The sequence below is a fragment of the Cottoperca gobio genome, chromosome 12 (assembly GCF_900634415.1).
Source record: "Cottoperca gobio chromosome 12, fCotGob3.1, whole genome shotgun sequence".
Taxonomy (NCBI): domain Eukaryota; kingdom Metazoa; phylum Chordata; class Actinopteri; order Perciformes; family Bovichtidae; genus Cottoperca; species Cottoperca gobio.
Window position 1 is genome coordinate 14,929,913 of NC_041366.1, and position 22,006 is coordinate 14,951,918.

The 22,006-nt window shown below is 41.5% G+C and overlaps 1 protein-coding gene across 7 annotated transcripts; it reads left to right on the plus strand.

Moving 5' to 3' along the window:
• The first annotated feature begins 545 nt into the window (after positions 1-545).
• On the plus strand, positions 546-21,327 carry LOC115016829 (nipped-B-like protein). 7 transcript variants are annotated; one of them, XM_029444878.1, is made up of 48 exons: positions 546-882; positions 2,189-2,337; positions 3,141-3,306; positions 3,655-3,755; positions 5,497-5,599; positions 5,686-5,834; positions 6,079-6,123; positions 6,899-7,020; positions 7,099-7,210; positions 7,326-7,844; positions 7,941-9,500; positions 9,692-9,823; positions 10,061-10,237; positions 10,575-10,646; positions 10,751-10,840; positions 10,932-11,032; positions 11,118-11,204; positions 11,311-11,542; positions 11,690-11,841; positions 11,947-12,027; positions 12,141-12,241; positions 12,340-12,466; positions 12,556-12,638; positions 12,756-12,888; positions 12,980-13,123; positions 13,222-13,308; positions 13,493-13,707; positions 13,808-13,910; positions 14,004-14,102; positions 14,292-14,438; positions 14,720-14,854; positions 14,950-15,048; positions 15,160-15,213; positions 15,337-15,445; positions 15,555-15,691; positions 16,177-16,317; positions 16,442-16,535; positions 16,816-16,970; positions 17,067-17,157; positions 17,282-17,455; positions 17,732-17,922; positions 18,024-18,131; positions 18,500-18,700; positions 18,844-18,990; positions 19,088-19,440; positions 19,554-19,728; positions 19,825-20,013; positions 20,324-21,327. In XM_029444878.1, exons 2-48 carry the CDS (start codon positions 2,274-2,276, stop codon positions 20,675-20,677), a joined length of 8,211 nt encoding a protein of 2,736 aa, XP_029300738.1. In that variant the 5' UTR covers positions 546-882; positions 2,189-2,273; the 3' UTR covers positions 20,678-21,327. The 7 variants fall into 7 exon arrangements, with proteins under 7 accessions (XP_029300738.1, XP_029300741.1, XP_029300742.1 ...); XM_029444881.1 differs by having other exon boundaries at positions 7,329-7,844; XM_029444882.1 differs by having other exon boundaries at positions 7,099-7,189.
• The last annotated feature ends 679 nt before the right edge of the window (positions 21,328-22,006 follow it).

Below are 22,006 nucleotides of genomic sequence, written 5' to 3' on the forward strand. Positions count from 1 at the left end.
AAGAAAAATAGATATCAAAGTTTGTACAATATGTGTATTATAACCTACAACAATATTATATATAGCCTATATTTTAAATATGTTAAAAATACAGGAGTTGCCTATAGAACAATATTAGTTTAAATGTACAGTATACAAGCAGTATTAATGCCAGCATATTGCACGGATGAATAGTTATTACAGAGGAGACCTACTGCACAGTGAATTATTGCACACAATTGAACTTTAAGGTACAACTCAATTATGGGGTTATAGCTGCTGACATGATGGCGTATCATCATTTCCCATGTATACATCTTATCTTTGAAAATATGTATTACCCTAATCACATTCAATGATCCCAGGAGGTCCTTGCTAGTGGTTATCAATGGTCACAATAGATAATTAGCCTGGCTCCTCACCGGTTGAGGGAGTTATTTCTTTAACCGGTTCTTCCGGTCGGCATTTTGAGAGAGAGAGAGAGAGAGAGAGAGAGAGAGAGAGAGAGAGAGAGAGAGAGAGAGAGAGAGAGAGAGAGAGAGATAGAGAGATAGAGGGGGCAGACAATGTGGATCCCCCTTTTCTCTGTTCCTCGATTGTTTTCACCCCCCAAAAATAAACTAGCAAACATAACCTCCAGTCAGATTTAATCGTCGCCTGATTTAAAAGGATGCTCCCCCGATCCCAGCAGATATGTTCGCCGTGAGAAAGAAGAACCCCCCCAGTCTTCCCGACGGGGATCACTGCCGTTGTGTTAGCTGTTAATCGGAGGAGCTGTTTGAACAGTGGGACGGAGAGGGAGCTAGAGACTCTTCTCCAGCTCCAGCTGCCATCCTACTCCTGCTCCTCCCCCTCCTCCTCCTCCACCACCAGAACCACTTCTCTTTCTCATCACATCCAGAGGTAAATAAGCCGGATTCAACAATAACAACCTCTATTCAGACAAATTGTTCACCTTCCCGAGTGTTTCCGGTTTGTCAGACACTTAAGGCAACCGTTGGAAACCGTTAACGGGATCAGCCAAGGCGATAATTCTGATTTGTGATGGGGTCTTTGCTTTGTACCCCTGCCTCCCTGGCGTCGGGTCGGGGTTACGCTTCCTAAGGCAAGTCCGAGGTCCACTTTGTGAGCTAGAGATGCGTCGATGAAGGCCATAGTAAGTGTGGGGTGAAAATCTAAACCCATACACGACCTGTCCGATAAAAAAAGAGCTATACAGAGTAAGCTAACTGGGTTTGATGCACTCCCGGTGATGCTAGCTTAACGTTAGGCAAGTTACAGTACCTTTCCAGTTAGCATACGTTAGCTTACTACATCTCCAGTTGCTGCTAATCGGCTAACACCGAGTTGATTTTAGTCACTTTCACAGACATCGCTATGCTGCTAGCCCTCTTAGCAAGTGTTTAACACGCCAACATAATAACAAATGAGTAATAATACCGTCACATCTGGTGTTAAGATAAGCTAATGTCGCTGTTATGTGTTTGGTCTGCCCCGGAAACCTTAACTGACACTGTAACAAAAGAAATAATCTGAGATATAACTACAAGGTTTTCTAAAATGCCTTTGCCAGTAGGTTTTAGGTTTACGTCAATGAAAATAAAAAAATAACTTAGACAAGCTGACGTCTAAGGTTAGAGATACAGAGAGAGACAGAAACGTTGTAACTTTTTTACATAATTAATTCAATCAGATAGCTAGCTAGGTTTGTCACTACCCGATTCTACTTGCAATGCACGACATACTGCATTCGTATGACTGCTAATATTGTTAATTGTATGGTTGTTTAGTAATTTAATGTTCGACTTGTGCAGGTTAAAATATAGCACCTAGAAAATGCACACACTCAAGGTGTGTATGTATGGAGGAAAATGACCAGCAGGGAACAAGATGCTTTGACCATCAGAAGCTGCTATAAATCAATAACTTGTAATAGCATGCCCAGGCTTGCTATAAGGCCGGTGTAAACTGTCTACGTCAGAGGTGCAGTTATGTTGGCAGTGTAATATTGCACACTCATAAGCTGACACAATTTTAAATCCCCTTCCCAGAAGAAGCACATTGTAGTTATATGGAAAATATTTGGCTATTTCTTAATACTCATACTCCTAACATGAACAGTGCTGCATGTAATGGCATCCATGCCTTGTTGATAGTGAAAACTCTGTAAAAGTGTATGTTGACACTTTTGTTTTTGTTGTCTCTGCAGCATTTTGGAGATGTGAGGAATAGAAAAAGATTGGTGATATTGAGAAGCCTGTGCATTGACACGACCTCTTGACCTCATCTTCAGCATGAATGGTGATATGCCTCATGTTCCCATCACTACTCTTGCTGGAATTGCTAGCCTGACAGACTGTAAGTGCAACATCATCTCTCTCTCTAATGCTGTTCACACAGCCTAAACACTAACATTCAAACCAAGATGTGGCAAGGTTAAGGAATACTTGATAGACGAAATGTTATACTATATGAAGTTTTCTAGTGCTTCTAGAATAATGTGTAGTTATGCTAGAAGCTAAACACTGGTACTTATGATGCCTCTCACTATTGGTGAGTTTAGGGCAGACAGAAGTGAAGTGGCTTGTGTTCCTAAAGATGGGACGTTGTAGGCTCACAGACCTCAAACCAGTTTTTATTAAAGAAAAAATGAATAACTGTTAAAACAATGGAACATTATACATTTCATTGCATTAGATTGAAAAAACGTAACTTGTAGAACGTAGAGGTCGATGGACATTTTTTAAATTTACTTTCACCATATTTTTAAGGCCTTTTGATAAAATAAAGATAGACAGCACGTTATGTTATTACAGCATTTTTTTTCTTTATCATGTATGTGTTTGGTATGTATTCTGAGGCCTTCAGTTAAAATCAAAACATTTAATCCATTAAATGTTAAAAGTAAAATATATCATGATTAAGTTGACATATCCAAAATGTACATTGTCTCAAAAAATAATCAGAGTGTATCATTGACATTTGGCATTACTACCAAATAAACTGGGCCAGTTGCATGTTTTCAAATTTTAAATCCTTACATACAGAAATACTTTCAATATATTACTAAGCTTTTTCCAAAAACAGTTTTCTTCAATATTTTTGCCCCATTCCTTTAATTTTTCCAACCAACCTAACTAGTCTGTCCATCATCCTTTTAGTGTTGAACCAGCTGCCCTTGCCTTCTCCTCTCCCTGCCACCACTGCTAAGAGTCTGCTCTACAATGGAAGGATCTCCGAAGAGGTCAGCAGCCTGCTGGTGTGTCGGGACGAGAATCTGGTGACTCAGCTGGCTCATAGCCTTAACCAGGTCTCCACTGAACATATGTAAGTACCACTCACCGATCTTTCACAACATCTTTTGAGAATTTAAATTTAAGAGAGGAACGCTTGCCAGTAGCTACTACAGTAGGTTTGTAAAAGTGTGAAATGCATTACAACATGTTGATTCACTGTTTACTTTTAACAGTGAAGTCAGACATTGATGTTTTTATTTCAATGATTACATTGTAGTCACTGCTTTACCAGCTTGGTCAGCTCATGTTCTGTGTTGTTAGAATCATGACGGGACTAGTCTAAACTACTCTGAAAAGAGTAGTTGAGACGGGAACGAATCAGAACGCATTAGTCAAAACTGCATTATAAGTGTGGACTATACTTTTGTTTGCTTTCCAGAGAGTTGAAGGACAACTTGGGGAACGATGAACCTGAGGGTGACATGCCATTGCTTCTACAAACGTTGCTGTCCAGGAACCCCAAAATCTTTGGGGACAAAAGTATGACTTCCCAGTACTCTTGGTTTTCACTGTAACTAGTTATTCACCTGAGCATTTCCTGGGTCAGATGCACTATTTGTGATTAGTTTAACTACACATGTAGTTCCCAAACTGGAAGCGGAGCCATTGCAGGAAGAGAAATGTAGAGTGAAACTTAAGTTCGTATTCGGAAGTAGGAAGAAATCTCAGTCATTTGGCCGGACCAACCCTTAAAATATTTTACTGAACACACAGAGATGATATCTTCTATTAATGTTTTTAAGGTTGGGTGGGAATAAAGCTTCTCGTTCAGTCCTGCTTAGTGTGCTAAACACAGCTTGTTTGATAACCTTCTTTCATTAGACATTTTAAGTAATAGTTTATCATTTATTGACAAGTATAACCTAATGTCAAACAATGTTTAGCAACAGAAAATCAACATATTTAAAAATAATCCCATACACAGCTCTTAAAGGCTTAGCTGTGTTTGCTTTGTTATCATGAATTATATCACTATTTGCCATAAACAGTTGCATATTTGTCTTTTAACCTTTGTTCGGTGAAGCCTTCTAGTTTTATGAGCAGCTGCACTAGACTGCAATTACAGTTAATTATAAGTATATCGTTTTCATACTCACTTTTATAGTAAATTATTATTTGTGCCAAAGAGAGAAAGAATGACAGAAAAGCTTTGTGCACATTGTCGAGCTCAAGGTACTGGCAACTGCAAGATGAACACTAGAAACGTCAGAAAGAATAAATCACAAGTGTTTTTTGGTAGTGACCCGCACACTAAACTCATAAAAAATATATAATCTGATTATTTATTAACAATCATACATGAGCCTGTTGAAGTCCTGAGATAAATGCACTGCTTCTGATCCGGTGAAATGCTACTTCAAAAATGTGCCCGATGTGTACTTGTAACCAGACAGCGTGTGCATGACCTTGTAGCTCGGTAAACTCACCATTCTCCTGCAGCTCTAACCTCCTGCGTCATCACCCTGAACTCCAAATAGTTTTTGTGGTAATACATTTTATTTTATTTTCAGAATGATTTACAAGTACACAAGATAAAGCTTGCAATACAGAAACAGTATTGGGAAGTGCCTCACAATAGGATAATGATCATTGGTACTCTAATCGCACAATAATCACACTACTCATCATTCTACTGTATTTCCAAATATATATATACATTACTGTGTGTGTGTGTACTTTATATATATATATACTTTTTTTTAAACAAATATACACTGAGTTAGCAGTTCACAGTGTATAAATATAATAGAAGCCATTAGTGTCAACTTGCAGTATTTTGTTGGCACTGATCTTGATTTAACCATAGTCACACATTTGGTTGCATACAGTGACGGATGTGATGATGTTCTTATGAAAGCTACTAGTAGAGTCACCTCCTGATATAATGGCATCCAATCAAACACCTCTCTGACACGCTGGTAATGGAGAAAAGGAAGGCAGGACTTATAAGATTGCAGCCTATTAGTAGTATCCAGGATGGTATTGAGTGGCTGGGGTTTGTTTTAGCTGTTGACACACTGGCGATGTTATTCCGTATCACTTTTGAATATTTTGTTTAACCTGAGCTACCTTGTTTGAGAAGGTATCAGATGTGTAACCTTATATCGCTGAGTTTTCCTCCCTGGGGTTACAAAGGCACGTTTTGTTGCTGCAGAGTTGTGCATGTTCAGCTCGTTGTTTGTATGTTTTTAATTATAGATTTTTTATTTTTGTCTCTTAGGTGTAATGCAGCAGCCAATGATGCAACAGTATAAGATATCTCAGAATCAGGTGCATGGGAGTCCAGGATCAAACTATCAGCAAACCTCTCAAAGCCCAACTGGGTAAGGCAGTGTCAGCGTACAGTCAGATGTTGAAGATGTAGAAGTGTCTGTATTTTCTACTAAGGCTACTTCTTCCTCCTTCACAGATGCTTTACATCCCCACAGTCTGGATCAGGTGCTCGGTTCGTACCCCAGCAGAATAGCCCTATACCCAGTCCTTATACCCCTCAGAGTCCTGCAGACTACATGCAGTACAATCCGCCCAGTTACTCCCAACACCAACAGACACAGCAAGGTGAGTACAAATGCAAATCAAGAAAAATGTCATTAACTGCCTGCCGCACCTCTGCGAGGAAACGGAAAACATTTGGATGAATAACAAAGAAAAGTTGAATCTTCATTTTGTGTGCATTTTTACTGGTTAAAACAAGTGAAGGTGGACAATATCCAACAAGAAAAGTACTGTGTAGTTACATGCTTTTTCCATTTTGATTAGCAATCTTGATTTATTTGTTACTTAAGCATTCTGCCTCAAACAGGAAGTCTTCCACGAGAGACTACATACCATGGAGTACACATTCAAGGTGTGGCTCTGAGGCCGTAAACTCACATTTTCCTCTCTCTTAACCTTCAGCTTTGTCAATACCTACAATAATCCGCAATTGTTTCTTTGAAAGAAAACAATTATTATGTTTAATATGACACCCCCTGCCAGGGTTCCAGGTAAACTAAGCTAACCGTGGGGCAAATTGCTAACTATCTCTAACATCACTAAGATCACACTTATGTAACCAATTGCTTTACATTTAGGCCTGAAAAGGTCTAAAATGGTCTTGAATACGATTTTATAGTTCTTAAAATGAATGCTCTACTTTTGTGTTAACTGCAAGGGTCGTCATAATTTATCTTTTTTTTTTCTTCTGTGGTAAACCGGACAGAATTTACACAATATATCGGCCAACTGATATATCGGTCTAACCCTTATTGCTGTTTCACAATATATTACTATAAACATGTCAAAAGTTGTATGTACTAAAACTAATTTTAGGATTTATTTTCATTCATAGGCTAGTCACTTGTATTCATTCTTCTGCCAGTATGACCGTGAAATACAAATAGTATTACATTTCATTCTATGCTCCATCCAGGTAGAGTGAGTCCCAGTGGGGCAGGGTTCAAATCCAACCCTTTCACTGCATGTCGTTCCCTCTCTCTCTCTCCCCCCCTTTTCCAGTCCATCTGTCCTACATCTAATAAAGGCAATGAGGCCAACAAATAATACATATCTGTCTCTCAGGGAGACATGAGGCATTGCGCATCACAAATAATTAAACTGGTTGTTTTCTCTCTCTGTTTTAGTTAGAACTATCCATGACAACAAGGTCTCTGGTCAGCTATCAAGTACAAGTTCATCTAATCATAATGCGAGACTAGGCTCAGATGAAGACTACATCAACATGGCTCACAGACTGGGAAATGAGGTAATGCAGAGAATCAAAATATCTGGCAGATGCTGACTGTGTGATGAAGTGATGCTAAATGTCTCGTGTTTCCAACAGGAAAATGACCCCTCCATGAGGGCCGCCGCGTTTCAAGTTAAATCACCACAATCTGTGTGTTCCCCGGCTGGGAGTGAAGAGACTGCAAAAAGTATGCTGCCCTCAGCAACAGGTCTATTATTCTTCATTTTGTGGAATCGAAATGAATGCGCCATTTGTTCGGTTCATTCTTCGCTAAGACTTATTCTGTGGTTTTAAACTTAACCTTGAATTTATTTGTGTTTAAGCAGGGTCCAGGCCTCCCCTTATCATGCAGTTTCCTCAACCTGATGTGCCACCAGGTGCAGCACCTGACCTGCTCCTCAGCTCTGCTGAACGCAAAAAGAAGCAGAAAGAAAGGAGTAAAGAAGACAATGAGCAGACGGACAATAGTGCCTCGTATGACATTGTTAGTTCTCCATCAAAACAGTCCGCCAGGCTGACCATAAAACTGTCCCGAATGAAGTTTTCAGACGTGGATGAAGAACTTTCTCCGAGGCCATGCGTCGACTCAGACCGTGAAAGTGATTTGATGAATAATAATAATCAGTTATCAAGGACTGCCCAGGACTTGTCACACAAGTTAGGTGCTGAGGAGCAGGCAAACTGTCAGCAGGTTCCTGTTCGGCCAAATACCAAGGAGTCTGGAGTCGTCAGTGGGGTTGTGTTCGATGACGCCGAGATAGACACAATTGCAGAGATTGAGAGAATAGAACGCGAGACGGCCAGCGAGAGAGAAAGGTGGTCTAAAGAAGTTCAGGATAAAGGTATGTTTTGTCTGCCTTTGCCCTGTCCCTTTTTGCATTTTCTTTTTCACCATTTGTTTGTGTTTGTAGATCTAAGCTTCATTTTTCTTAACGCAGATAAACCACTGAAGAAACGGAAGCAAGACTCGTATCCTCAGGAATCCGGAGCTGAGTCAAGTGACGGGCCTACTGTACAAGGGGGCAACACTGACAGCAAGTTGACACCCAAGAAAACGAATGCTGCAAGTAACGGTGCCAGTCGGCCTGCTTTGATGGTCAGTATTGATCTGCAGCAAGCTGGCAGGATGGTAAGACAGCCTGTCGTGGTCTTGGAAGCGCAGAAGATGTGTGAGGACCACCTACGGCACCTAAATTTAAAGACGGATGGAAAGGCAGATAAAGTTGTTGAAAGCAGACCTGGGATCATCAAGCAGCACGCTGACAACCCTAAGAAGTCTGTCTCAGAGGGGCAACCTGAAACCCCCAAGCAGAAGCAGGAAAGTCGACGCGAATCCAAACACAAACATGACAGCAAAACTGTCAGTGGCAAGGCACACTCAGCTGACAGACGGCCAGACACACCACGGCAGAAACACGACAAGCATTCTGACTTGCGCCACAAAGAGGAAAAGAACCACAACAGTCACCGATCCCATGTCAGCCAACCGGAGACTCCAAAAACCACGAGCAAGGCGGAGCGTAACTCCAAACATGGAGAAGAAAAAGCCAGGGATAAGGACCGAGATAAAGATAAAGATAAAGAAAGGGATAAGGACAAAGATAAAGATAAAGAAAGGGATAAGGACAAAGATAAAGACAAGGATAAGGACAAAGATAAAGACAAGGATAAGGACAGAGAAACAGATAAAGAAAAGGAAAAGGACCGAGATATAGATAAAGAAAAAGAAAAAGATAGAGAAAAGGATAAGGTTAAAGATAGAGATAAAGAAAAAGATAGAAATAAAGATAGAGAAAGGGATAAGGTTAGAGATAAAGACAAAGATAGAGATAGGGATAAGGACAAAGATAAAGATAAAGATAAAGATAGAGAAAATGATAAAGATAAAGACAGGGATAAGGACAGAGATAAAGAAAGGGAAAGGAAGCATAAGATGTCAAGGGAAAACTGCAACAGACACTCCCCTGACCGGCATACTAAACCCGACAGCCCGAGAGTGAAGCAAGATGGAAGCAGAAAATCCACTGACCTCAATGGTCGACAGAGGAAAGAGAGTTCCAGCCTTCAAAACGCCCAAAATAAGAAAGAGAGGAAAAGTGGGGATGGCGTCACTAGCTTCCAAGCTGCAAACAAACATCCGTCTTTTGAGACGAAACATAGTGAGTTCCCCTCGTACCTGCTGGGTGGCGGCAAGTCAGTTAGTCTGAAGAACTTTGTGATTCCTAAGTTGAAACGTGATGGGAAGGAGAAAGAGCCCCAACTTCCACAGCCTCCTCAACTTCCTCAACTTCCTCAACTTCCTCAACTTCCTCAACTTTCAAGCAAAATGATCGAGAACATGAGCGAGCCCCAGATCAGGCTGGAGAGAGTGTCATTGGTAGAGAGCTTAAACAAGGGGGCTAAGCCTGTCGTCATACTCAACAAACTCAGTATCGATGAGGTGAAAAGGATCATTAAGGACGGCAGGAATGCACACAGATCCAAAAACTCAGGGAAAGGTATGATTTACTTTGTTTATTAAATATTTGCAACGTGACTGCCCAGTTTCCTATATTGTTTATTTACTTCAAACCACTGTCATTATTATTATTATTATTATTATTATTATTATTATTATTATTATCACAGTCAAATAAATAGCGGTGGATTAATGAGTTACTGCCTACTAACTCTCCTCTTGTGCTTACAGAGATGTCCTTTAGTGACAAGACGAACAAGCGAAGTCACAGTATGATCAGTAAGAAATCCAAGTACGTCGAGTCGGATGACGACAATAAAGAAGTCGACGACAACATCGAGACAGACGACTCTGACAATGAGCGTCAGTATTAAACCGAAGACTTTTACATATTTGTACATCCACATCAGAGTACTACAACATCTGTCAAAAGCGCTTTTTAATGACACAATATTGTTTAGCCATGCAGTACATCCTCAAGATTGAACAATATATACCTCCAAATATTTTATATTAGAAGTATTACATTCGATTATTTAGTAATGCAACAATTTGTGCTTAACGTCTTTTTCTGACTCATCCTCTCTGTTATTGTTACAGATGTAAAGAAAAGGTCCAGGAAAGGTCACGACAAGTCATATAAGTCCGAAAAGAAGGCGGGTTCTGGAGAGCACCGGCGAAGTGGAGGTTCCCATGCGGCTCGCCGGGGGTCCGGTAGCCGTCACACCGAACGGAACTTAAGTAATTCAGATGAAGACAGCCCCTCTCCAAGTGATGGTGAGTCTTTTTTGTTATACAAATACATGTTGGAGACAAGGTAGAGAGTATTTTTATTTAGTTATTTGTCTCCAAGAAGGCAAAAAATATATTTTGTACCTCACTTATAACCTCAGACAATAAACGAGATGCTAATTGTGTCACACAATGCAAATTGTGATTTCTGTTTCTGGCGGCTGTCATTCAAATGATTTCCATTTGAAACCAGTGATCCATCAGGCCAGTTCCCTGGATAGTTTGGATTACTACACCCGAGTCTTTTCTATATTAAATATGCAGAGCTTGAGGGTGAGTTGCTGCTGTCGAGGATTTGACTAATGTTTTGGTTTTTGTTCAGCTGCCAGAAAATGGAAGAAAAAGGAGAAACAAAAAAACAGGAAAGCGTTCGATTCCAAGCTGACACCAGAGGGTATTGTTTGAATTGAATTATTGTATAATATTAATGCATTTTAAAACTACCTATTTGTATTAATCTATTATTATTATAATTCCTTTTTTACATTTGTTTAACAGAAAAGATCGACTCCTCCGCATTCAAGAGATTCATGGCCAATGTGGACAGCATCATTGAGAGCCTTGAGGATGTGGACCTCACTGCCACAGGTGGACACTCAGTGCTACGCAGGGTTCAAAGATCGTGTTGGAAGTGTGGAGGTGAAAAATGTCAACATTATATCTTTGTGACCTCAAACAGATGATGATGGCATACCTGAAGAGCTCCTGCTTGGAAAGCACCAGCTGAGTGAGCTGTGCAGTGATTCTGTGAAACTCAAAGCTATGCGCATCTTTAACAAGGTAAGAGGAGAACACGCGATGACACTCCGGTTCACAGTTGACACTCGGCGTCGTTGTGAAAACGAGTCATTTGTTTGATCCGTAGTTCCCGTCTGAGAAGCTGGTGAAATTGTTGAACATCCTGGAGAAGAACATCCAGGACAGCGTCAAACTTTCCACACTAATGAACCATGTAAGTTTTCCAGCTGCTTAATATTTCTTTTAGTTGCTTACCTGATTTTTCAGTTTGAGCTTTTCAGTAAACTTTGTCACTTTTTTGTTTTATTTCAAATTTGTAGGATAATGATTCATTGGAAGAGGAGCGGTTGTGGCGTGACCTTATCATTGAACGGGTGGCTAAGTCTGCTGATGCGTGTCTAACTGCACTCAACATCATGACATCTCCACGCATGCCCAAGGTTGTTTATATAGAGGACGTGATTGAGAGGGTGTTGCAGTACACCAAGTACCATCTGCAAAACTCTTTGTACCCTCAGTATGACCCGGCCTACAGAGTGGATCACCATGGAGGTCAGCACAGTTGTCTTCTGTTATCTAAGTTGTTCTACAATTTGTTTTTAAAAAGTGCTAATTCAAGAGTTTGCTTTGTGCTTTGCAAAAGTTTGCATATTAGCCAAATTAGTTATCTTTTATTTCTCTCTATCTTCCTCACCTAAGTTGGCGTGCACACTTCAAAGTCCAAGAGAGCCAAGAGTTCCTCCCATAAACAGAAGGTGGTAGTCATGCTCTACAACAAAGTGTGCGATATTGTCAGCAACATCTCAGAGCTCCTGGACATCCAGCTGCTAACTGACACCACCATTCTCCAGGTGAGACTCTTTACATGGGCCGACGCCATTCAAATTCATGACCCCGTTTGACCTTTGACACTTGAGGTCTAACACACCTGATTGCTTTTGTGCCCCGACTTTTAGGTGTCCACCCTTGGTATAACACCTTTTTTCGTGGATAATGTCAGTGATCTGCAGTTGTGTGCCATCACACTAGTGACAGCAGTAAGTCATGCACTCTTTGTATTATTTCAGCAGTCTGCTTTGCTTTCTTTCTTCAGATTGTGGTCTCTACTGTTATGTTATGATTAAGTGCTTTGCATTTTACTCTTCCTCAGGTGTTCTCTCGTTACGAGAAGCACAGGCAACTCATTCTTGAGGAGATCTTCACCTCCTTGGCCAGATTGCCTACTAATAAACGCAGCCTCAGGAGCTTTAGGTAACTACATCTTCAGAGATAAATGAAGGAATTGATCATTGAAGGTCCTCTGCGTTTCTCACCAAACCTAACGATACCTACGTCTCATGCTCTCCCAGGCTGAACAGTGATTCGGACGGAGAGGTCATGCACATTCAGATGGTCACAGCACTGGTTCTTCAGCTCATCCAGTGCGTGGTTCACTTTCCCTCAGAGAGGGATGTGGACGATGAACATAATAAGAAGGTAACCACCAAGAATTCACTGATATTTGAACCATATTTATGTGAAAAGATGTATTTATTCAGAAATTGGGTACCTTTTTCTTCTTCTAGGTGGATAAAGATGTCTTCATCACAAACTCTTATGAAACTGCCATGAGGACAGCTCAGAACTTCCTATCAGTGTTTCTCAAGAAGTAAGTGATTGGTCTGGAGACTTTTACACTGAGTGCCCTTACACCTTCTTCTGCTGCGTAATCGTCTTAATGTTAAAGCACATATTATAATAACAGATTGTATTCTGTATGTTTCAGGTGTGGCAGTAAGCAGGGAGAGGAGGACTACAGGCCTCTGTTTGAGAACTTTGTTCATGACCTGCTGTCTACAATCAACAGGCCTGAGTGGCCTGGAGCTGAACTGCTGCTCAGTTTACTGGGCCGGCTGTTGGTGAGTAGCATCGCTCGTTTCACAAATCTGTCCAGTAGAAACAGCTGCTGATTTTCATTGGGACGTTTCTCCTCCACTTCTTGTGCTCCAGGTGCACCAGTTCAGTAACAAGCAGACAGAAATGGCGCTCAGGGTGGCATCGCTGGACTACCTCGGCACTGTGGCCTCTCGCCTGCGTAAAGATGCTGTTACCAGCAACATGGACCAACAGGCCATTGACCGCATTCTCAAAGAGGTAGACTGCATAGTTACGGAAACACTTTTAACAGATGCAAATGAACAGCGGTGCTGAACTGCTTCTGAGATGCACCTGGCTGATTGATTTTCTTACAGACTCAAGGCAGTGATGAGGTCCAGCAGCTCCAGAGGGCCTTGCTGTACTACTTAAATGAGAACATTGAGACAGAACCCTCTCTAGTGGTGAGTATTACATTTTGTATATACTAAGCTGTGTATTTACAGGAATCATTATGGTCACATTAATGATTCCCTTAGGGCTAGAAGCATTACCTTGTACCCCTTGTACTCCTGTTACTTTAAGCTCCCAAAAGGCTTGACACAGAGATATCATTACATTCATTACATATGTATTTGTTTCATATAGTTTGCCAGGAAGTTTTATATCGCCCAGTGGTTCAGGGACACTACAACCGAGGCAGAGAAAGCCATGAAGTCTCAAAATGACGACGAGGACGTGAAAGGTCGACATCATTCCATGGATGTCGACTCAACTGAGGAGATTATGCAGAAAGCCGAGACACGAAAGAAATTCCTCCGCAAGGTCGTCAGGACAACGCCATCAGATTTCAGTTCTCAGAGGTAAATACTACTTCACTCTGGATCACTGCACTGATTTCTCACGCTGTTTGACTTGTTCACCCATGTTGGTATTAAACAGTCCTCTTGATTTTTCTCTCAGGATAAACTCTGACACAATAGCCTATGCGGACTCATGTCTGATTGTCAGATATCTGGCCTCCATGAGGCCGTTTGCACAGAGCTTTGATATTTATTTATCACAGGTAAGAGGGTTCATTTTAACTGAACGTTACCGAGAGATTATATTGTGTTGTTTGTCACTGACTTGTTTCTCTTGCTGTCTCTCTCTTGTACAGATTCTGAGAGTGCTTGGGGAGAGTGCCATCGCAGTCAGAACTAAAGCCATGAAGTGTCTGTCTGAAGTAGTCGCTGTGGATCCAAGTATACTGGCACGGGTAAGTAATCCTGTATTGGCTGCTACACATCACATAGACGTATTGATTTAAGAGCGTTACCACTTAGTGTACGGGTGGTGTTGTGCCATTATCAGGCAATTTTGCCAGTTTATCAGAGTCACACTAGCAGCCATAACATTCACTAATGTGTATCTGTGCTTGACTTATCTCCCATATTTTGCTTTGCAGTTGGATATGCAGCGTGGGGTTCACTGTCGCCTCATGGACAACTCTACAAGCGTGCGAGAGGCAGCCGTGGAGCTCCTTGGCCGCTTCGTGCTAAGTCGACCGCAGCTCATTGAGCAGTACTATGACATGCTCATTGAAAGGATATTGGTAATTTCTTAAGCTTCCCTCTTCGCCTTTTTCACCCCCCCACACCTCATTGTGAGCTTCTGTGTCATACACAAATGTTCAAATGTTTCCTATGTGGTAAACCTTTCATTGATTTGGTCTCATGACTAGCCCTCTTAGTGGTTTGTGGAATAGGCAACGTGGAAGTGGAACTTTGCCCTTGACTTTAGCAAACCATGACCAAAAAGCTCATTTTAAGTGCAAAATCAGATTTTCTTCTCGTCTATATTGAGCTGTTATTGTACCCATTTTGTCTTCCACAGGACACGGGCATTAGTGTAAGGAAGAGGGTCATTAAGATCTTGAGGGATATTTGCCTGGAGCAGCCGGACTTCCACAAGATCACCGAGATGTGTGTCAGAATGATCCGAAGGGTCAACGATGAAGAGGGGATCAAGGTTAGTGTTTAGTTTTATGTGAATGCTCAACACAAGTGATAGTTTTTCCTTTTTTAAATTGCGTCTTATATAACTCAATATGTTTTCCCATGCAGAAACTGGTGAATGAGACATTCCAGAAAATCTGGTTCACCCCCACACCAAGTCATGACAAAATTGCCATGACGCGGAAGATCCTGAACATCACAGATGTGGTGCGTATTACCTCGGCTCGTGACAGTTTTTCTTGCCCTCATAATCCAATTAAAAAAACATTCTGGTATTGATCATAATCTAAATCATGTCGTGTTTTGATTTCATCCCAGGTGTCGGCATGTAAAGATTCAGGCTACGACTGGTTTGAGCAGCTTCTCCAAAATGTGAGTTGCTTTAACTTGTGTCTCAAGTTGTGATCTCAACATCAGCTTGCTCGTCTTCATGATATCTGGCACATTCATATTTTGTCGGGCGCGTTAGCTAACGTCTGTGTAAAATCTGTTTAGCTACTGAAGTCAGAAGAGCAAGCGTCGTACAAACCCGCCAAGAAGGCCTGTGTTCAGTTGGTGGACAATCTAGTGGAACACATACTGAAATATGAAGAGTCTCTTGCAGGTAATAAAATAAATGTAATAGTATGTTTCCTCACAAAAGTCCTATTGCATTGTGATTGTGTCAAACATTACTGTGCTAAATGTCAATGTTTTTTGCGTTGGTGTTTCAGACTGTGAGGACAAAGGGGTCAACTCTGGTCGTCTGGTGTCATGCGTCACCACTCTCTATCTGTTCAGCAAGATCAGAGCACAGTTAATGGTCAAACATGCCATGACTATGCAGCCCTACTTGACCACCAAGTGCAATGTAAGTACAAAGCCATTGTGTTTGCCAGCAGGACAGAAATGACCAACGCCAACGCCAACTTTTATGTTGTCCTATAGCGCCATCTAGTGGCAGCCGAATTAAGTCAAAACGGGGTCTGTCCCATTACCCACACTTATATCAGAATCAGAAATCCTTTATTTGTAAGAGTGAATATTGCACATGACAGTGGTAATTGCGGAAGTTATAAAAAAAGTACATAAACTGTATTTGTGAGAAGTCAAGTGGCTATTTAGACCACAAACGTGTTGTTTATTGGAGCTCACTGGGACACACATGTTTAATAACGACATCCTGCAAATACAAATTCTGTACATGGCATAATTCTACTCAGATGTATGATGGGATGACAGTAAGAGACGCACATTCAGGAGCTGAGAGGAGGAGTATAAAGAAATGAGTCGCTCCCAAAGTTATTTTCCAGCTCAGCTTTGGACTGAGCAGCTGTCTCTGTGTCGACATTTCAGACTCAGAATGACTTCATGGTGATATGTAACGTGGCGAAGATCCTGGAGCTGGCCGTGCCTCTGATTGAGCAACCGAGCGAGACTTTCCTCACTACCATAGAAGAAGACCTGATGAAGCTCATCATCAAACACGGCATGACGGTCAGTGTCATTTACAGCTTTCACAGATGGCACTCAAAAAAACCCCCCCATGAACGACGTAGAAACTGCCGCTCTGAGCACACAGATTCTTTATTCAATGGTATTTGTTGTGTCTGCTCTCCAGGTTGTACAACACTGTGTCAGCTGTCTTGGTGCTGTTGTCAACAAGGTCACACACAACTACAAGTTCGTCTGGGCTTGTTTCAATCGCTACTATGGTAAGTCTTATGTTCTGTAAATACATCAATTGTAACACATTTTCTTATACCAGAGTTATTAAATAGCTTGACATGGAAAACACTGGAAGAAATACACAAAGCTTTTAATAACATGTACATAGAGCCTATCATTTTCCTCATATAACCTCATTATGTCTCATTTCACATCCAAATAAATAATAACAATGAACACACAGTAAATAATATTTCATTGTCAGTTAACTGTGTGAAGGAGAAGAACAACAGTTGGTTTTCAATGCTCTTGTGTATCTTTGTACAGGAGCTCTGGCAAAACTGAAGACACAGCACCAAGAGGACCCCAACAGCTCCACTCTGGCTACTAACAAACCCACTCTCCTGCGCTCACTGTTCACTGTGGGGGCTCTCTGTCGACACTTTGATTTTGACCAAGAGGAGTTTAAGGGTACTAGCAAGGTAAACACCAGCAATCTGCTTAAACTTTGTGTGCAGGGCTTCTGTTGAACCTGTTTTTGATGACTGACTCGCTGTCTCCCCCTCTGTGTCTCTTAGATTGTCATCAAGGACAAAGTGTTGGAGCTTCTGTTGTACTTCACCACTCATGAAGATGAAGAGGTCCAGATCAAGGCCATCATAGGCCTAGGTATATTGCTCCTCATCTCGAACTGACTTAAGATGTGATCACTGTGTGTATACTGTAATTCCTTGTTTTTAATGCGCCTTTGTCTTCGAATTAATTGTATTTAAATAATTTCCATTGTCTCAAGGCTTCCAGTTCATCATGCATCCGGAGCTCATGTTTGTGCAGGATGTGAAGGTTCTGTATAACAACACCCTGTCAGATGAAAACAGTTTGGTTAGTCTGAAGATCCAGGTGCTAAAGAACCTGCAGATATACCTGCAAGAGGAGGACTCCCGAATGCAGGAGGCAGATCGTGAATGTGAGTTTAACAAATCCTTCTCGTGTGTTATGTTACACAGGGGCGGAAGATTCTCAGCAAACTGCCGTAAAAAGCCCAATGGAGACGCATATTCCGAATGTGCTTGTATACATGTCCAAAGAATGCTCTTAAAACCTGCATAATATCTGCAAATCCCTCATGTTTTAATCGGGGAATATTAGTGTGTAAATGTAGTCGCTTGTATGTTCAGCATGTCAATCATGGAGAACATCCTTAGATCGTAAACCTGATGTGTTTTTGTTTTTTTTTATTCAGGGAAGAACCAATCCAAGCAGGAGGATCTGAAAGAAATGGGCGACATCTCATCGGGCATGAGCAGCTCCATAATGCAGATTTACCTGAAGCAGGTGCTGGAGTCCTTCTTCCACACACAGTCCACTGCTCGGCACTTTTCCCTGAACGTCATCACGCTGACTCTCAGCCAGGGCCTCGTCCATCCTGTACAGGTAAGCTCTTAGTTTTTTCCATATCGTTCAGCCCTAGTGACAACATATTCTGATGTTTTGCCTCATGAGCCGTTCACACATTTGGAACAATTGTTTTTCAGTGTGTGCCCTACTTGATTGCCATGGGAACAGACCCCGAGCCAACCATGAAGAACAAGGCCGATCAACAGCTGGTGGATATTGACAAGAAATATATAGGCTTCATCCATGTGAGTGACTTGCTTTTTTTTTTATGATCGCCAGACTAGGTGTGAAAGTGTCTATAAGATGGTTTGTTTTAACAGTTTCTGTGAGCAGTGGTGTCTCTATTTTATTATGGCTGGAGAAATGTTAAACTTCACTGAACACTAAAAGCTACGAAGAAGGAAAACTTTCAATCTCACACAGTAGCACAGAAGTTACACAATTGTAATTATTTTAAAAAATGTATTATCAAATAAATAACGAGAACTCTGCACATTACATCGTTCAACTTTTCCTAGACTTTTAGAAATACAGGTTTCATAAAAAGAAGGATTTCAACCATCATCATTTTATCTACATACATGCTGAGTTGTATTCCTCTGTTAATTCACAGATGAAGGCCGTGGCAGGGTTGAAGATGTCCTATCAGGTGCAACAGGCCATTATTGGATCCAAAGACGCGTTGCTTCGAGGGTTCCGTCACGATGACACAGACACTGCTCTCTGCGCTCATCTCTACGCTTTGGTCCGAGGGAACCGGCAACATAGACGGGCGTTTCTCATTTCCCTGCTCAACCTGTTTGATGACAGCTCAGTAAGTTCCCCTTCCTCCTTCTCCGCGTGTAGATTTGTGGGTTTTTATGGTGTCTTCAACCCCCCCCCCCCCCCCCCCCCCGCTCTCCAAGCTTCACTGCTAGTTCATTTAGGTAGTGATGTCTTACACTTTGTCCCCTGCAGAAAACAGAGGTGAACAGGCTGTTGTTTATCGCAGACAACTTGGCCTACTTCCCCTACCAGACCCAGGAGGAGCCTCTTTTCATCATGCACCATGTAGATATTACTCTGTCTGTCTCTGGCAGCAACCTGCTCCAGTCCTTCAAGGAGGTAAGAAACTTGTCCATCATGAGATGAAAATCACAGCTTGTGTAATACGTCTTCTGTGTATTTGATCTGTGTGTGAGTGGTTTTGTTCTCTGTGCAGTCTTTAGGGAAAGAGCCTGTACAGCAGGAAAAGAAGATGAAGACAAAAAAGAAGAAGAAGAAAAAGAAGAAGAAGCATCAGAGGATAAAGAACAGCTCCGATGATGACGATGAAGACGAGGATGACGAGCAGAGCAGCAGCACATCCAGCAGCAGTGAAGAGGACGAGGAGGTGGTGAACAGGGGAAAGAAAGCTGTGGATTCGGACGTGGACATGGACGATGAGGATGCAGTGATGAACCGTCTGCCTGAAAACGCTAACCCTCTCCTGGACTTTGCCAGCTCTTCACAGGGCATTCTGCTGCTGCTGATGCTAAAACAACATCTGAAGAATCTGTTTGGTTTAACAGACAGGTAGGCCACATCAAAAAAAATGTCGGTCAACAAATGTTTCATCAACTCTTTCTTAGTAGCGTGGTTGTTTACATGACACAAACTCAACCCAAACTTTTTCGTTTGCGTTGCAGCAAAATCCAGAAATATTCCCCGACAGAGTCTGCCAAAGTGTACGATAAGGCCGTGAACAGGAAGTCAAAGGTGCACTTCAACCCTCGTCAGACACTGCTCTACCTGAAGAGTGACCTAGCCAACACGGAGCTCAGCCACGAGACCAAGAGGAATATTGTGAAGCAGTATTTGGATGTGAGGATTCAGCGCTATGTTTTGAGTTTATGTACGTGTGTTATTCCAGTCTCGGGATTGTGAGGAATATGTCCGCTTTTTCCCCCCCCCTCTTAGTTCAAGATACTGATGGAGCACTTGGATCGTGACGAAGAGGACGAGGAGGGCGAAGCGAGTGCAAATGCCAGAAACAAAGCCATCACTTCACTGCTGAAGGGCCCAAAACCAGTGAACCACAACCACAATAATCACGCTGCTCCAGTGGAGTCAGATGAGGAGGAGAGTGAGGCTGAAGAGCCCCCTGCGGTAAGAATTTTAAAACCTTAAGAGTAGAAGTTAATTATGGGATTGCCGTGTTAACTATACTGTAATCAAGCTATTTCTAAAAAACGATTGCATTTCTATGCATATAAACGGTTTACTCTGGGCACTGGTGAGGTCATGTGGATATCACATTTAAAGTACACAACAGAAGGGTTGATAAGAAAGAGAAGAGAACATGTCTTACCCTGTTTAAATACAGTATATATTCTGTATACCTATATACAGGAACATTGATGTAAGAGTTCTGTGTGATGCTTCCTGTGTAAAATGTCGGACTCACTTCTATCCGCAGCGCAAACTAAGGAAAGGCGGGGAGCCGGCAGAGGATACAGGTCACATGAACGAGAGAGTAAAGGCCATGGACATCATTGCCATCTGCTGTCCCAAATACAAAGACAGACCACAGATTGCCAGGGTCATCCAGAGGATCAAAACTGGCTACAGTATACACTGGATGACTGGATCTTATTCCGGGCCCTGGGCTGAGGTAAAGAAACGGGACGGTCGCAAAAAGGTGCCTTGGGTTGACACTATCAAGGAGTCAGACATCATTTACAAGAAAATAGCTTTGACAAGTGGACAGAAGCTGACGAACAAAGTGGCACAGACGTTACGGGTGCTATACGCTGCCAAGGACGGGGACTAAGATTCATCTGAAATGACTCAGACAGAAACCCCTCACAGCCCAAATCTATGTGGACCCAATATGTTACAGAGAGAAAAATGAAACCTCTTTAGATTTAAGGACCAGATGGAGGAAAAGTATTGTGAACACTGATCTGTTTGAATACAGACATGCTTAAGTTAAACACAAGAAGGAAATGTTTGGGAAAACATTGTGTGGGAGTTCCTTCGCTGTTGTGCAGCAACTTCGTTGTTTGATTTTTACTCCCACTGTATCATAGTTTAACTAAACACATGTTTATATCTGAACATAATTCTGTAAAAAAGTAAACTGAATGTTGGAAATTAGTGTATTGATGATGTTCTTAATAAAGTGTTTTTGGAGTTTAAACTAGCACCAGATGGATTTATTCACTTGACCTGAGCTCCAACAACTTTTAGCGTTCTTTTTCTTTTCTTGTTTTGAACATTTTGTTGTTTACCCACACTGTGTAATGGAGTATCTTTGATATGTTTTATTTATGTTAAGAGCAGTGCAGTATCTGTGCCTATATACAGGGGAAGTTATATTGTTTTTAATATAGATTTTGATGTTATAGAACACAGCAAGAAAAAAGTGATCCCCGCTCTTCTGGTGGAACAAATACTGCAATAAATTTTTCTTACGTCTTTGTTACTTGTTTGCGCTTTTTTCCCCCCAGAACCTTTTTAGAATATTAATATATATCATTTTCAAAGACTACAGGCTCATCTTTTTTTGGCTTCACTGTGAATGCCTCACCTGTGTGACAGAGACTAGGGATAGTGAAGCAAATCTTTGAGGGTTTTTTCCAGTTCCGATTAGACAGCAAAGAGGTTTATCCGTGCCTCTGAAGAAACAATACCAGGTCTTCTTAACCGGTTGTTAAGAAGTCTACTCATTAGACAATGTTTGCCATAACAGATCATCTTGCCGTTGAGATTATCACTGTGAGGCTGTGCAGCAGACCTTGCCCCACACTAATGGTACACCCCACACTGTGCACAATTTCCCTGTTCACTTTAAGATCTTCTGCTTTTTGGTAGAAAATGTTAGATCTTGATACACACTGAAAGTTGCAAGCACCAAATGCCCTGTACCAAATATGAAATCAAGCCAATCAGTATTCCTTTTAACAAGAATGCCCCTTTTCTACTACTATGACCCAGTTTTCATTATAACTGATGGTTGATCGTATGTCACATTCTTTTTGAAGTACAGAAATACAGAAAGTTTTTAATAGTATCAAAAAGATAGAAAGGGATCTCAAAACATGCACATTTACAGTAACATTTCAAAGTGCAACAAAATAACATAGGTCTTGCTAAGGGA